This window comes from Paramisgurnus dabryanus, chromosome 17 (assembly GCF_030506205.2).
Source record: "Paramisgurnus dabryanus chromosome 17, PD_genome_1.1, whole genome shotgun sequence".
Lineage (NCBI taxonomy): Eukaryota > Metazoa > Chordata > Actinopteri > Cypriniformes > Cobitidae > Paramisgurnus > Paramisgurnus dabryanus.
The window spans coordinates 3851127-3866592 of NC_133353.1; the positions used below are offsets into that span (position 1 = coordinate 3851127).

Sequence of the window (15466 nt, forward strand, 5' to 3'; positions counted from 1 at the left end):
ATTAGGTATGAAATACATTTTAATATACAATATAAAGGAATAAACAGTAGGATATGCTTTAGAATGTAGTCAAGTAAATGTTTCCCAATAAATTTTCCCAAGAAAATGTAACTAAAAATACTTAAGTACCGTCCACCTCTGACTATGACAAATGGTACCCTTGACCAAAAAAACCTTAATTCGAACAGCAGCATTTCCATGCTGGTATGGTGATGGTTTAGCTGGTGGTCCCTAGCATACCAGCACCAAAACACAACATATGCTGGTCTTGCTGGTATGACCAGAATGGGATGCTGGGGCTGGTAAGCTGATGACCACCAGCTAACACCAAACCAGCATGCACCAGCATGGAAATTATGCTGGTCTATAATGGTGGTCAGCAGCATACCGGCACCAAAACACAACATATGCTGGTCTTGCTGGTATGCTGTTTTTTCCAGCAATGAGGTATATTTGGACAACTTTAAAGACGATTTTCTCAATATTTAGATTTTTTGGCAGTCTCAGTTTCAGATTGTAACTCAGCCAAAACATTTTCCAGTAGGGGAGAGCGGGGCACAACCTAATGCTTTTTGGTTTTGGCTCAATCATTCAAAAAATATTTGAGTTTGATTAATTCTATTTTTACACAAGCAACACACACATCTCTGCTACAAATGAACATTTGAAGTTTGTTAGTACTTACCATTCTTGGACAATTACACCAAACGTGACAGAAGTGCAAACGTTACAACTTACCCCATAGGTGGGGTTAATTGTAACGGGGTTAGTTGTAACACTTGCTAAAAATTAAGTTTTCAGGCAAATATTTCAATACTATTTTGTCTATATACTTTGAAGTGGATGTTGTTTATATATCTGTCTATAATAGACAGGTATCCACACTGTATTCATTCATCCAGCCCTTTTCTATAGTTCAATTATAAATGGATACAAATGTCTAAATATGTGAGAAAAAGCAGCACAATTATGACAAAACAGCCTGTAATAACCATTTTAAAATCAAATTCTAAGATAATGAGCATCAAAGTCTGATTTTAGTTATTCATTTCATTATGATTTCAATCTTTGACATGACTTTATTCAATTAATATTAAAGATATGAACAAAAATTAATTTGGCACATGATTTTTGATAGGACAGGCACATTTATTTTGTTGGCAGCCAGCAATCATTTGTGTGTAGCCTTTTTTAAAACAACGGCAAGAATTATGCTAACGTTAGCGTTTTCATATCGTAAGTGCTGAGGGGTTAAGTTGTAACACAATGTTACAATTAACCCCGCTGGGTGAAAATGTTTTCAAGCCCACCAAAAAAGTTGCTAAAAGCTGCAGACATATTTCAAAACGATGCTTTGTTTTAGTCAACAAGACACTGATTAATATGACATAGCATTGGATTTGGTATCTTACACACCCAACTTAGAAACCGAAAAAATATAACTCTCTGGAAAAACATACATTTCCAATAATTTGCGGGAGATCGTCTTTTTGACAGCGTGAAAAAATACAGGAAAAACAAAACGCTCAACCTTGTGCAACAAAGTAAACAGTCCGTGTTACAACTAACCCTGCATTAGTTTTTGCCCCGCGCACCCCTTCTAATTGTGTCCTCTCTCCCCTCTCATTCAAACTCAGCCATAGGAATTAATGGGCTACACTAAATGCTAACACATTCATGACGTGCTGTACAAAGATAAAGTGCATGCATTGAAAAAAGACCGGGATTAATTATTGTGAGGTAAGAACATAGTAAAATATTAAAAACAGTGGTGTTTTCCTTTAACAGTTAAACATTGCATGCAATGGATTTTTTTGACATTGGGGTAGTATGACCTCAACATCTTCTTGACATATTTAAGATTATTAATAGCCCAATTATTTCTAAGAGGACAATGCACTTAACTAATAATAAAAATAAACACAGAACCGGATATTCTCATTAATTTAGGTCATACCAGTTTATTTTGAGTGCCATATGGAAATACATAACAGATCATTTTCACAGAGCATGACCAGACAGTTCCTGCATATGGTTGACTAGATAACAGGAATTTAACTACCCTATATTTCTTAAACAGCTTGTGAAGCGATTTTAATGAGAAGTGAAGAATGTAAATAAGCCATTCTCAATTGATAGGATGGATCAATAGACATTCAACACACATACTAAAACATCATTTTAAAGTCACGACACAGGCAAAGGACGAATAATCATACATCAAGAGAAACACTGCAATAAATCACACTGACACCTCATTGCTTTTGTACTACTGATGCTGAATATAAAAGGCCTTTAAAGGCAAGAACACTATCTATCTGTAGAGAAGAAAAATCATGAAGCTTCCTGTAATATTTCAGTTGTTGTTGTTTTTTGGAAAGCGGTAGGATTAGATCGAGCCCAGAAGGAGATTGTCTGAATTTCGTTTCAGAAACAGACACAGAAATCCATATCTCTGGGTCCAGTCGAGAACTCAACAAAGTTCAGATATGCACAAAGGTCAAATACTGAACTCATATCAAATATTTTTTGACCCTTTTTCTTCACTGCAAACAAACATCTGTTTAGAATTAATTACATGATCTGATACATTAAACATATTCTTCACTCCTTAAATTTCTTGTCACATAACTGAACAAACCGCAGGAGATTACAGTTTTCGCAACATGTGTCAGAGCATCACTGGTAGCTGCGGTTTTAGCGCCAATCACGTTACCATGACAACTGAGGTTTGTTTGAGTTTCCTCCAATTGATTTTAAGCCAGATCAAAATCTGTGTTTGCTTCCCACAGTCCCAGAGGAGAGCCGGTGTCATGACCGTCAGACCCGTGATGTTGTCAAAACATTCGCTATACTGCATTTGCCTCCTAAAAATCTTATGTTCCCACAACCACACTTTTGATCTTCTCCGCTCAAGATAAGGGAGTTTATCTTCTCCATAATTACTTTCATCAGATATTCAATAATTATTATTGTGCGTGACATAAGGCTGGGTTGTTTTGTTTATTTTAGATCAGATCAGTGTGTGAATCCAACTGGCCATGAGCCACATGCATTATAAATCACATAACTTACAGACGAGGACTATGAGTCCCTAAAGCAGAAGTTACACGGCATCCAAAAATGCTGTGGGATGGTGCCTCGCAAGATAGTAGATAACATAAGATATTAACCAAACTTATGCTAAGCGACTTGACCAAATGTTGTTTTTTAACTTTAGAAATACACTCACCTAAAGTATTATTAGGAAGACCTGTTCGATTTTTATTAATGCAATTATCTAATCAACCAATCACATGGCAGTTGCTTCAATGCATTTAGGGGTGTGGTCCTGGTCAAGACAATCTCCTGAACTCCAAACTGAATGTCAGAATGCATGGGAAAGAAAGGTGATTTAAGCAATTTTAAGCGTGGCATGGTTGTTGGTGCCAGAAGGGCCGGTCTGAGTATTTCACAATCTGCTCAGTTACTGGGATTTTCACGCACAACCATTTCTAGGGTTTACAAAGAATAGTGTGAAAAGGGAAAAACATCCAGTATGCGGCAGAGCGAAAATGCCTTGTTGATGCTAGAGGTCAGAGGAGAATGGGCCTACTGATTCAAGCTGATAGAAGAGCAACTTTAACTGAAATAACCACTCGTTACAACCGAGGTATGCAGCAAAGCATTTGTGAAGCCACAACACGCACAACCTTGAGGCGGATGGGCTACAACAGCAGAAGACCCCACCGGGTACCACTCATCTCCACTACAAATAGGAAAGAAAGGCTACAATTTGCACGAGCTCACCAAAATTGGACAGTTGAAGACTGGAAAAATGTTGCCTGCTCTGATGAGTCTCGATTTCTGTTGAGACATTCAGATGGTAGAGTCAGAATTTGGCGTAAACAGAATGACAACATGGATCTATCATGACTTGTTACCACTGTGCAGGCGGTGGTGGTGGAATGGTGTTGGCACACTTTAGGCCCCTTGGTGCCAGTTGGGCATCGTTTAAATGCCACAGCCTACTTAAGCATTGTTTCTGACCATGTCCATCCCTTTATGACCACCATGATCCATCCTCTGATGGCTACTTCCAGCAGGATAATGCAGCATGTCACAAAGCTCAAATCATTTCAAATTTGTTTCTTGAACATGACAGTGAGTTCACTGTACTAAAATGGCCCCCACAGCCACTGATCTCAACCCAATAGAGCATCTTTGGGATGTGGTGGAACGGGAGCTTCGTTTCCTGGATGTGCATCCCACAAATCTCCATCAACTGCAAGATGCTATCCTATTAATATGGGCCAACATTTCTAAAGAAGGATTTCAGCACCTTGTTGAATCACGTAGAATTAAGGCAGTTCTGAAGGCGAAAGGGGGTCAAACACAGTATTAGTATGATGTTCCTAATAATCCTTTAGGTGAGTTTACAGGTCGAGTTCCACTATAGCAGATTCAATTTGGTTTGCACACCTTCAAAATAACCACAACTGCTTACTTTTGAATTTCCCAAAAAAGATCACATTGTCAAGATTGATTTGATTTATTTCTTCTTTTTTTTCCAATTCAACCAGATCATCATGTTTTTCAAGTTCCTTATTAAGCTTTTTTCGCTTCGTTTCAGTTCAACTCACCAATAAAACGAAACTAACTGTTTGCATAAAGAGAAACCACAGTCTAAGTAATAAGCAATGCAATGCAAGAATGCTCTTTAAGGGGATAGTTCACCTAAAAATTACAACTTTTTCACCTTCATGTTTTTTAAATATTCTACAGAACCCAAATGTTAGGGGGTTTTTGGTTACTAAGGGAGTGAATGGTCATCACCTCGATCACCATCCACTCAGACAGTAACCAGTAAACCTTTCAAGCTTTAAATAGACCCAAAAACTCCACTCGACTTCTATTTTAAAGGGGACATTTCACAAGACTTTTTTTTAAGATGTCAAATAAATCCCCAGAGTACGAATGTGAAATTCTAGCTCAAAATACCACAAAGATAATTTATAATAACATATTAAAATTGCCACTTTGTAGGTGTGAGCAAAAATTTGTAGGTGTCCTTTTAAATGCAAATGAGCTGATCTCAGCACTAAATGGCAGTGCTGTGGTTGTATAGTGCAGATTAAGAAGCGGTATTATCCCCTTCTGACATCACAAGGGGATCCAAATTACAATAAGCTATTTTTTCACATGCTTGCAGAGAATGGTTTACCAAAACTAAGTTACTGGGTTGATCTTTTTCACATTTTCTAGGTTGATACAAGCACTGGGGACCCAATTATAGCACTTAAACATGAAAAAAGTCAGATTTTCATGTTATGTCCCCTTACGCCTCATTCTTTCTTCTTGTGGATATCAATGTTGTGTCAGTTTTTACATGTTATTTATAAAGTTAACATCCTAAAATATCAGTTCAGACACAAAAAATGTGCACTGGAAGAGATGCAACACTATAAAATAAAATCTGCATTGGGTTCAACAAAAACAAAAGACATTTGTTGATCAAACCAGATGAGGGTGAGTAACTAATAATGACAAACTTTGATTTTGGGTAAACTGTCAACAACAGGAATAGATTACATGCAGGCATAACACATCACATTATTTCACAAGTCAGTGCATTCAAAATCTTCATAGACATGGGAAAACAAGTACACAAACACAAACAGCCTTTACAATTACACATTTACACCCACTGTACAGTACGGCACCAGCATATGTCATGTTCATAAAAAAAATTATACTCTTTCACATGAAAGAAATGATTCAATGATCATTCAATTCTGCCTGCATACCACAGATATGTGACATTGTCATACTGTTGTATCAACATAAATTAAAGCACAATAAATACTGTATGCTGATATTATAAATACAAATAGACCTGTACAAGTGTTTCTCTGGAACACTGACAATTAACGAACTGCTCGACTTGAAATGCAGGAAACAGCATTACACGATCCACTGAATAATAAACATATCCAAAGTGGCAAATTGCATGGGAGATGTTTAACCTTCGACCCCAAAAAGCACAACCCCAGTGAATCTTAAATGAGCAATGATTGTGAAATAATAGCTTCAGCTCATTTTTTACTGAGTATCTGTTTATATACAGTCCTAAACAGACCATCCCTTTGAAACTGGGGAAAACTTATGAACTACATTGCTCCACGAGCAATCTGCCCATAAACACGTTCATCGTGCAATTACAGTTCACAGGGTCCTTGGTCTCTAAATAATTGCAACCACTGGAGGAACACAGAGCATTCTTCCTTTTGACCTCACGGTTGGGTTTGTCTGACTGTCCCAGTCACAAGCAACCTCAAGGGGTTACTAAACCCCTTAATGAAGATCAGCCAACAAAACTGAAATAGCCCATTTGTTCAGTTAAGACGTTTGGTTAGACAGGTCCAATCCTAGATGCACAAGGATACTGTGATCTCCATCATCACTGGACTATCGTGTCCTTGTCATGTCAACCCATCTAAACGGGCTTGTTGAGATGACTGATCTCCACAGAGGTGGAGGTAGGTTGGAGCAGCTCGATTTGGCCTGGCGGGTTTTTGGTAAGGGACGTTTTGAACAAAGAGTTTCTGGAAGGCATGAAGGAGGTCTTACACAGCGCCCCCCAAATGAAACGCAAAACCGAGGGGCTGAAAATGATAAACACCCAGGGATCAATGATGGAGTTAACTGAGATGAAACGCAGTGCTATAAGATCAGTCTTGTCACTGTATTTGCGCTCGCCAGTGGAATTGATGTATACACGGATCTATAGAAAAGAAGAGCATCATTCAGAATTAATCACATTTTTAAATATATTTCATACATTTACATATTTCATACACTTAAAAAGTCTGTTGAAATGCCTTATTTTCACAATGTCACATTAGTATTTCATTTATATTTAACAAATTTGGATGTCTTTCTCTGCAAAGGCCTCTAAGTACATGCAAGAATCTCCACTTCTCAAAAAGTGGATTAATACTCATTAAAACTTTAACTGGGTAAAAACAACTCGTGCACCTTGACGTATACAAGCCATTGTTTATCTAATTCTTTTTCCATGCACTTATGGCGCTTTTCCATTGCATAGTTCCCCCATGGTTTGGGTCAGGTCAGCTCACCTCCATTTTGGCTTGGTTAACTTTTCCATCGAGTTTAGTAACACTTCGGAGTGGGAGGGATTATAGGCACGTTGTTATATTTGCGCTGCCTACTGCTGTGACATCATACAAGTGAGAGCGTCGTTGTAGCCATACATTCATTTATTTCTCAGTCCGCCACGAAATTAAAATTGACCACCACAAATAGATGTTTGCACATCTCGTTTATCACTAACGTTACCTGTATCTCACATGAGTTTCTGTACAAACACCTGTGGCGTCGGTCGACGCGCTCCGCTGAGTCTTATTTAAGTTGCATTTAAGCAGATGTGCGTGTCACAAATGTGCTGCCACAAACTGCAAGTCTGGAAATGGTTATGGTGTTCCTGATTCTCAACCTGTGGATGTTTTTCATCGCTAAAAGAGAGTTTATCAGAGCACAGATGACAACAAGCTAGCACTAAGGTAAAGCTAATCTTTTACATTATAGCGATGATGCTAGTAGTGACGATTCTCTCAGATCAATCAGTGACCTACAGTGTTTTCGCCTCACGTTTTTGGTATCAGCTCGGGTCGCTTGGAACCCTGATCGAGGTGGTACTAAAAAAAGTATCAGGTACTACGTACTGCACACAGTCGAAAAGCTCCCAAAAGTAAGCGGACCCAAACCAAACCGTGAGGTACTATGCAATGGAAAAGCGCCATTAGTGGACTTTGCTGAAAAATAGCTGTGGCCTTTAATGGATTCTGCCCACAAACCGGTATTTATTAACTCTTTCCCCACCAGCATTTTTAACAAAAGTTGCCAGCGCCTACATTTTTTATGAATTTCACAAAAGTTTAATGCCTTCTAGAAAAGTTCTTCTTTAAAAATCTAAACATACAATGTATAAAAAATGATCTCATGGAAATTTGTATGGATATGTGGTGGCTAATTAGTATGAATTTGTTCAACCAAATGTTTTTCTACATTTTTAACCCGTGACATTTGGGGTTAGGGCTTGGGTTAGGGAATTATTAAAAATTGTAATTCAAATAAAAGTTTTTTATGCGATTCACTTTGAACAAATTAGGTAACTTGATAAATATGTACACATTTCTTTGAGATCAGGTTAATATACACTATAAAACAAATTGGTGTTGAATAAAAGCATGTAATCCTACACTGTTAAAAGTGAAAAGTTGGACCAACTTTTGGTAACACAAAAAAATTCATTTTTTCCCAACATATTTAAATTGAAAAAACTTACTTTTTTGATGATACCAATTGAAGTAATTTTTTAAGATGACCCAACTTTTAACTTTTTATGGTGTATAGGAACCTTTTTTAGTGCTATAGCACCAATACAGCACATATAAAGAGGCATTTGTATTATTCTTTATAGCACCTATAGAACCAAGAGTTGCAACCCAGTATCACGAAATTGCGTGACTATTTCACGCATGGACCAGCGTGACAATGTCACGCTTTGCCGCGTTTGAGCGTGAGCATGTCACGCTTTCTGTTTGTGTCACTGTCACGTATTGGTTACTCAAATTTTTTGTCCTAATTTCTTACCATTGTCGCTTCGGTTTAGGGTTAGATTTACATAAAATGACACCCTTACCTAAACAAACTCTAACCCCAACGTCAGGTGACAATTGGTTAAAGTTTAGAAAATATAAAAGAATAAGTATTGTATCTTTTTTTTATATAAACCAATACTTAAAGTGACAAATACTTAAAGTGACATATAACACAAGCACCAAATCTAACCCTAAACCGAAGCGACAATGGTTTGAAAATAGGACAAAAAAGTTGAGTAACCAATACGTGACAGTGACACACACAGAAAGCGTGACATGCTCACGCTCAAACGCGGCAAAGCGTGACATTGTCACGCTGGTCCATGCGTGAAATAGTCACGCATTTTCGTGATATAGGGTTGAGAGGTGATATAGCACCACTTATGGTTCTACATAGCACCATATGGTTCTTTACAGGTGCTACATAGGTGCTGTATAGCCCTAAAATGCACTTTTAGTGCTATTTATAGTCTGTAGTGTATATATAAATTATGTTTTTAACTTTATTAACCTGGATTTTCATCAATTAATTATGTAAAAATAAATATATAAACATTACATAGAACAACAGCATAAAAATATTCTGCAATTGGCACGGACAAATGTATATAAAACCTCAAAAACTGACCTTTTTGTAAGGGGCTAACATGGTGACATAATATAGTGTAACTATTACCTAGTTATTTGGGGTCAAGAAGATTCTTACAGACATTTGTTGAAATTAAGTATTACAAAATTCTGATGAAAAAAATCATGCATTGCCTTTCACCAGATTGGAGCTTTAAATATTTGGTAACTTCCACAATTAAAGGCACAGTTTACCTAAAAATAGAAAAATCCTTCAGTCTTTACTAAATCTAATGTTGTCCCATGCCTATGACTTTCTTCTATTACACAAAAAGGGATATTTTAAGCAAAATGTTTTAGACTGATAGGCTTAGTTCCTTATTCACTTTCACTATAGAGATAAAAGTGCATTGAAAGTGAATGGTGAGAAATCATAATCATAGGTATTGGAGTTTATCATATCTAAATAACCACATCCTTCATGTTGCCCTTTAATAAACTCAAACCAGTGAATAAACAATAAGTGTGAAGTGAACTTTAAACCAGAGGGAACCATACATGCTAAACTATCTAATAAATTATTATAATCTCACCTACCATTAATCAGTATCTTTAAATTATTAACATGACTGCTGTTGTTGCAAGCAAGGGGTGTACATTTAGTATCTGGTCTCAGATGGAGAACAGCATGCAATGTTAAAACTTTTTTACAATGACAATAATTTTAGGAATCTAAAAATTTATGTATTTGTTGTTTTAGAAGAAGAAGATTGTGATCGCTCCAGGGAAGATCGTGAAGCGATCATAAAAGCTGCTTAATGTGCCACGAGGGTCCTATGTTTATTGCACAGATACACAAGATCTTAATGTGTTGTTTTTAAATACTTCCATGCACTAATAATTCAGTTTCCATGCAATTTCCTATTATGCATACCGGCATCTCCACAATTAAAACCTTTAGATTTTTATAGCCACTTCTGACTTCTGTTAATAAATTTGCACATAGAAATGCGGTTACTTAGAAACCATAACATAACCATGCGTGATAACATGAGCATATAAAATGAAAGCTCTCCTAACCCAGTTGTTTGCTCCTGGAAAACTTCATCTTAATTAAATCAACATGCTTGTTAACCAACACGATACACCATGCTTTCTTTAAAAGGCATCAAGTTACAAAGACAGACATGCATGCCATACTTTCTCCTTTAACCAAGGGTTTTATGAACACTGCATTTAAACCAACTTGTGGCTTCACAGTGACAAAAAAAGCTATATTTTATAATAAACCTTTGATATTTGTGAGGAAAATTAGGAAATTGCTTTTAAAGTCTGATAATAAATCAAAACTGTCAAACATCAGTCACAATCCAGTTCTCACGGTTTAGCTAAATAAGTTTGTATTTATTTTCACATTCATGTTTAGATTTATTAAGTCTGCTTTTATTCAAAACATCATGAATCTGTCATTTATCCGTCCACTGTAAAAACATCTTGTAGAAATTACAGTATTACTGGCAGCTGTTTGCCAGTAACATACTGTAGATTTAAATGCAAGTTATTTATTGGGTTTTTGTTTAAAGTATAATGAACATTAAAAATTAACAAGTCTTTATCTTTACCAAATAAAACTAAAATAACAGCCTCATGCAAAGCATTCTGGGAACCAAAATCTGAAGGAAAAAGGCAGATGAGGATTTCTGGTTCCCAGAATGCTTTGCATGAGGCTGTTATTTTATACTTTTATTCTGTAAAGACAAAGACTAATTTAACTTTTTTTTTTACTGTTGCAAGTAAATAACATAAATTGAAATCTACAGTAAGTTACTGGCAAACAGCTGAAGCACATTGTTTACATTGTAATATAGCTATATTCACAGTTATAGGGTGAAATCAGGTAAATTGGGCCACTTTTTGAAATTGAGTTTGTACCTTTTATAACCCTTTTTGACTTCAAGAACCCAACAAAAAGGTTTGTTAGATGTTTATGGATCTTTATGCAACAATTCAAGTAGTAGAGTGCAACCCCTACTTTATTGGTCCCAAAAGGCTACTATCAAAATATGATTTAGGTTCAATGTGTGCCCTGTCACGTACTGGTAACTTACCATTAATGGCAGGGAACATATGACAAATATGGCTGTCATAATGACCAGGAGAATGAGATGTTCCACCTCCTCTGCCCATGAGAAGTATCTTCTGTCCCGTTTACTCCGGGTGTGCACGGATCCTCGGTTCTGTTTGCGCTTTCGGTACATTAACACCAGGTGATAAACTACAAAACAGTTGCATGCCACTATTATCGTAACAATAAGAAGCAGGACCGTGGCGTAAACGTTGGCATACGCCCTGTGCTTCGGAACTTGAGGATTCATTGCAATAAAACACCACGTGCCGGGACAATATTGCACATATTTCCCAAAGCCTGCAAAAGGCATTATACAGAAGATAAAGCAGGCTAGATATATAGAAGGGATGGTGATGTATCCACAACGCTTGGTGACATTTCTGCCGTAGTAGTACGGGTACCCGATGGAGATGCACCTCTCCAGCGCCATAGCGAGTAGGATGGAATGTGTCGAGAGACTGAAAAATGTCATGGCGAATCCAAAATATTTACACACGGAACCCGACTCGCTCATACCGACAAGTGTGGTATTAGTAGAATATGCGACATGTACCACGGGACTGATCAGACAAGTCCCAATTAGGTCCGTAACGACCAACGTGGTCACCAAGACATGGAAGAGAGACTTGCGCTCTCGGTTCCTCTGTTTCCTCCTGCGGAATTCCAGGAGAAGCAGGGCGATCAGATTCCCGAGCACACCGAGGGCGAACATTATGGCACTGATAGCCGGACTCTCGTTCTGCTCCACAGTGTTTATGTCGTAACAAGTGTCGTTTTCACTTCCCATTTCTGCGGTGCGGATGGATGCACTTTAACTCCTGGGTCACTTGAAGCACTCCAAGTGAAAAGTTTTTTTGAACGAGTTTAGGTCGGCATATTTAAGAGGACCCCAATCGAAAAGAGTTATTGTAGAGCATTGTGTTACCAGCGCAAAGATTGTGGGTTCCAATCCCAGGAAACGCACATACTGATGAAATGTGTAGCTTGAGTCCGAATGCGTAAAAGTGAGAAGCGCGTTTCTTGAGAATAAGTCCTTTCTCGTAACCAAGATTCAAATTGTTGGAAGGTAGTAAAAGCATGGACTTAGTTTGAGCATTGTGTTCTCCAGAAAACAGATCTGCAATTGCCCGTCTCTGTCTTGCTCTTGGTGAGGGAGTGGGAATATGCGTCGCGAGCCATGAGTTCCTCCGTTGAATGAAGTTGACTGATGAACGTCATTGTCTTGAAGCCACACCCTCGACACGAGTTGTTCAAGACAAAGCAAAATACATTTTTTGAGTAACTTCCTAGAAACCTTTGCATCTTAAAAATGTTGTGAATGACTTCCCACAGAAGCTCATGCTTTACGCGTAAAATTTATTATTTCATTACTAAAAGCTTTTAAAATGATCTTAATACGCTGAAAAAGATATAAGGGGCTACAATAATAATGGTAACAAAAGATATAATTGAGTAAATTGATTGTATGTATATGTTTGTGTTAATAAAACATTTGTTACACGTTTTTACACTACAGTGTTCTTCAGTTCTTTTTAAGCAGGTAAAAACTCTTTAGAAACATGAGATGCGCTGATTATTACAAGTCTCTACATGTTGTCTGTTTTGCCAGAAGGGATTTTATTTTTGCGCAAAAACGGGCTTCCTGCTTCCCTGTATGCAAACATGTGTATGTGTTTTGTTTTAATGGTATGAAACAACATACAACTAAACAACTTTTTTAGCTTAGTCTGACTTTTTAATTCTCCTCTACTAACTTTTTTTTGTGTATTATTTTGGCAATGGAAGCGCATACCTGCATGACCAAAAGGTGTTCTGATGTCATTTGGTGTTTCAGGTGGTTTAATATGTTACAACACGTTTAGTTGTTCGTGTTGATAACAGATAAAACTTTATATATTTTATTATTTATTTGATTAAATGTAGCCTACCCGCCAAAGCTTATAAAACTAAATTAAAGTTGGTTTTCAACATAAATATTAAATCTTTTAACGGGTGTGATACCCGATTAAATTTATTGGGCTCTTGCGCCCTCTGGAGGCTAAATAAACAACTGCCTGTTTATTACATTTAGGTCTTTATATTTTAGCACTAATTTATGTTTTCATTAATTTATTTAATTAGACAATAATTAATAAATTCTAGTCGACAATATTACCTTTGAACTGGGGGTAGGTCAAATATTTGATGCGGCATACACTGCGTACTGTGCATTTTTTTACAGTCTACTGTGGCATTGAAACAAATATTATATTTTAAGTGTACGTTTTGCACGTACGTGTCTTATTACCTACATTACTACGTCAGCCATGTTTGCACATTACTCGTATGTTGATCTGTACAGCCACCGTAACTTACAGTTTTCAGGTATTTGTTTTTTTACTTTTTTCATGGAGCGCGCGGCTCCTCCGCTCGCATGGCATTATGGGATAAAAAGGTGTTACATCCATACGCGGCGTGCCTACTTTAAAATCTGTTTTTGCTCACTTAATGATATTTGTATAATAAGAATTCGTAATTAGAATTATAATGTAGTAGAAAAGTCGGATGCAGCGATAAAGAATTTTATTATTGATCCGTTTTAAACATAAAGCAGGTGACGGACGTGTCTGTCTTTGGCTTACTTCATTCACAGCAAACCCTAATACAATTAAAATCGTCCAGTAGAGTGCCGTGCATAATAATTATTTATTATTGTTCAATTATTTTAATATTTTTCCTCTTAAAGTCGTTTTCAAAGTTTAATGCGAGCCAGTATTTTTTTCTCTTGTCGATCGAAACGATTATATAAAATAAACTGCTTATTTCATCCTAATTTGGAAGACGTTAATTGTCGTTGACATGGACATTATTTAATCTTTATTGTTTTTACAGTATCAAATTTATACTCAACATTACCTCAGAGTGGCCACAAGATGGCACCACAAATACGTCTAAACGTTCCTCTTTCCGAAAGAATTGATCTGTTCTAGATAAATATACTAATATTTAAAATATATAATAAATATACAGTGATTATTTGCATAATAATTTGTACAGTAAGTAGTTAGTATTCACAAGCCACTGAGTGATGAGTGAAGTCGAGTTATAATTAGATTGAACTGAAAAAGAAAAAAACAAACAGCAACAACATGGAACAACAACATTAAGATAATATAAAATATAAAACATACCTAAAATAAAAAATAAATCTACAAATGCCAATTTTTCCATTACATTTGCTGATAACTTTTGAATATGCGTTTACTTAACACTCAAATATCTTTTAAACAACAACATTTTGGGTATCTCATGCTTTTGTTTAAAATGGGGCTGGGCTACCATTAAACTTTTATTCATTTATTTTTTATTTTAACGAGCTTTTTAATATACGAAATATATATATTTTTTTCTTAGATAAATAGTATCTGCTCTATTTAATTAAATCCAGATGGTTTCCAGTGTATCAGTTATGTAGCCAATCACCGTCTCCGCGACCTCCCACAAACCCTCCCGTTAAACTCCGTGAGGGCGCGGGTCCGTAACTTCCCACCTTCATTTCCAACATCCCAGCGATTCTCATTCATAAGAGTCCGCTCCCAGTTTACACGAGCTGAATGTGTATCTGCTGATGAAAATGACGTGGGATAAAATAGCGGTTTTCTTTCTGAAACTTTCCTGGACACTTTATCATGTCACAGCCATTGAAAGACAAGACATGTATCCATACGGGCTGTTTTACGGCGATGTTACTCTGCAGGAAGGAGACGATGAGACCTCCAAAGTGATCTATCTCACCAAACCCATGTACTTCTATGAGACGTCCTTCGACAATTTATATGTAAGTACAAGGCATATGGTCTTTTTTCCCTTTATTTTGCTAAGTTTAAGTTTTTTTTTTCTAAAATATTTGAAAATATAGTAAAGAACTCATAAATTGTTTCTTTTTTATTTATATGTATCGATATAATAGACAAACGAAAACATCCACCCTCTTGTTTTTAATATATTATTTAAATATTTTTATTTATATATTTTACGTATTTATCTATATAAATAATAAAGAACTCCTAAAATGTTTATTTTTTATTTATATGTATCGATATAATAAATAAATACAAAAAACATCCAC

At 36.5% G+C, this 15466-nt stretch overlaps 2 protein-coding genes across 8 annotated transcripts in view; one reads left to right on the plus strand and one right to left on the minus strand.

Moving 5' to 3' along the window:
• Positions 1-1941: 1941 nt before the first annotated feature.
• Positions 1942-12779, minus strand: ptger2a (prostaglandin E receptor 2a (subtype EP2)). The gene is made up of 2 exons (XM_065244706.2): positions 11339-12779; positions 1942-6763 (listed from the first exon to the last, which is right to left on the minus strand). Exons 1-2 carry the CDS (start codon positions 12143-12145, stop codon positions 6476-6478), a joined length of 1095 nt encoding a protein of 364 aa, XP_065100778.2. The 5' UTR covers positions 12146-12779; the 3' UTR covers positions 1942-6475.
• Positions 12780-14832: 2053 nt separating this feature from the next.
• The window catches only part of nid2a (nidogen 2a (osteonidogen)), a 44297-nt gene continuing 43663 nt past the window's right edge, over positions 14833-15466 (plus strand). For 4 of the 7 annotated variants that reach the window (XM_065253127.2, XM_065253129.2, XM_065253126.2 and 1 more), the window contains exon 1: positions 14834-15175. In XM_065253127.2, coding sequence (XP_065109199.1) covers positions 14966-15175 — 210 coding nt within the window. In that variant the 5' untranslated portion in view covers positions 14834-14965. Of the gene's footprint in view, positions 15176-15466 lie in introns of all 7 variants that reach the window. The other 3 variants (XM_065253119.2, XM_065253128.2, XM_073812337.1) reach the window with 1 other exon arrangement.

Excerpts from the sequence above, each read along its gene's own strand:
- ptger2a (XM_065244706.2), bottom strand. The coding sequence starts at position 12,145 with ATGGGAAGTGAAAACGACACTTGTTACGACATAAACACTGTGGAGCAG. Across the intron at positions 6,764-11,338 it reads TATGTTCCCTGCCATTAATG|ATCCGTGTATACATCAATTC; the intron begins GTAAGTTACCAG and ends TCTTTTCTATAG.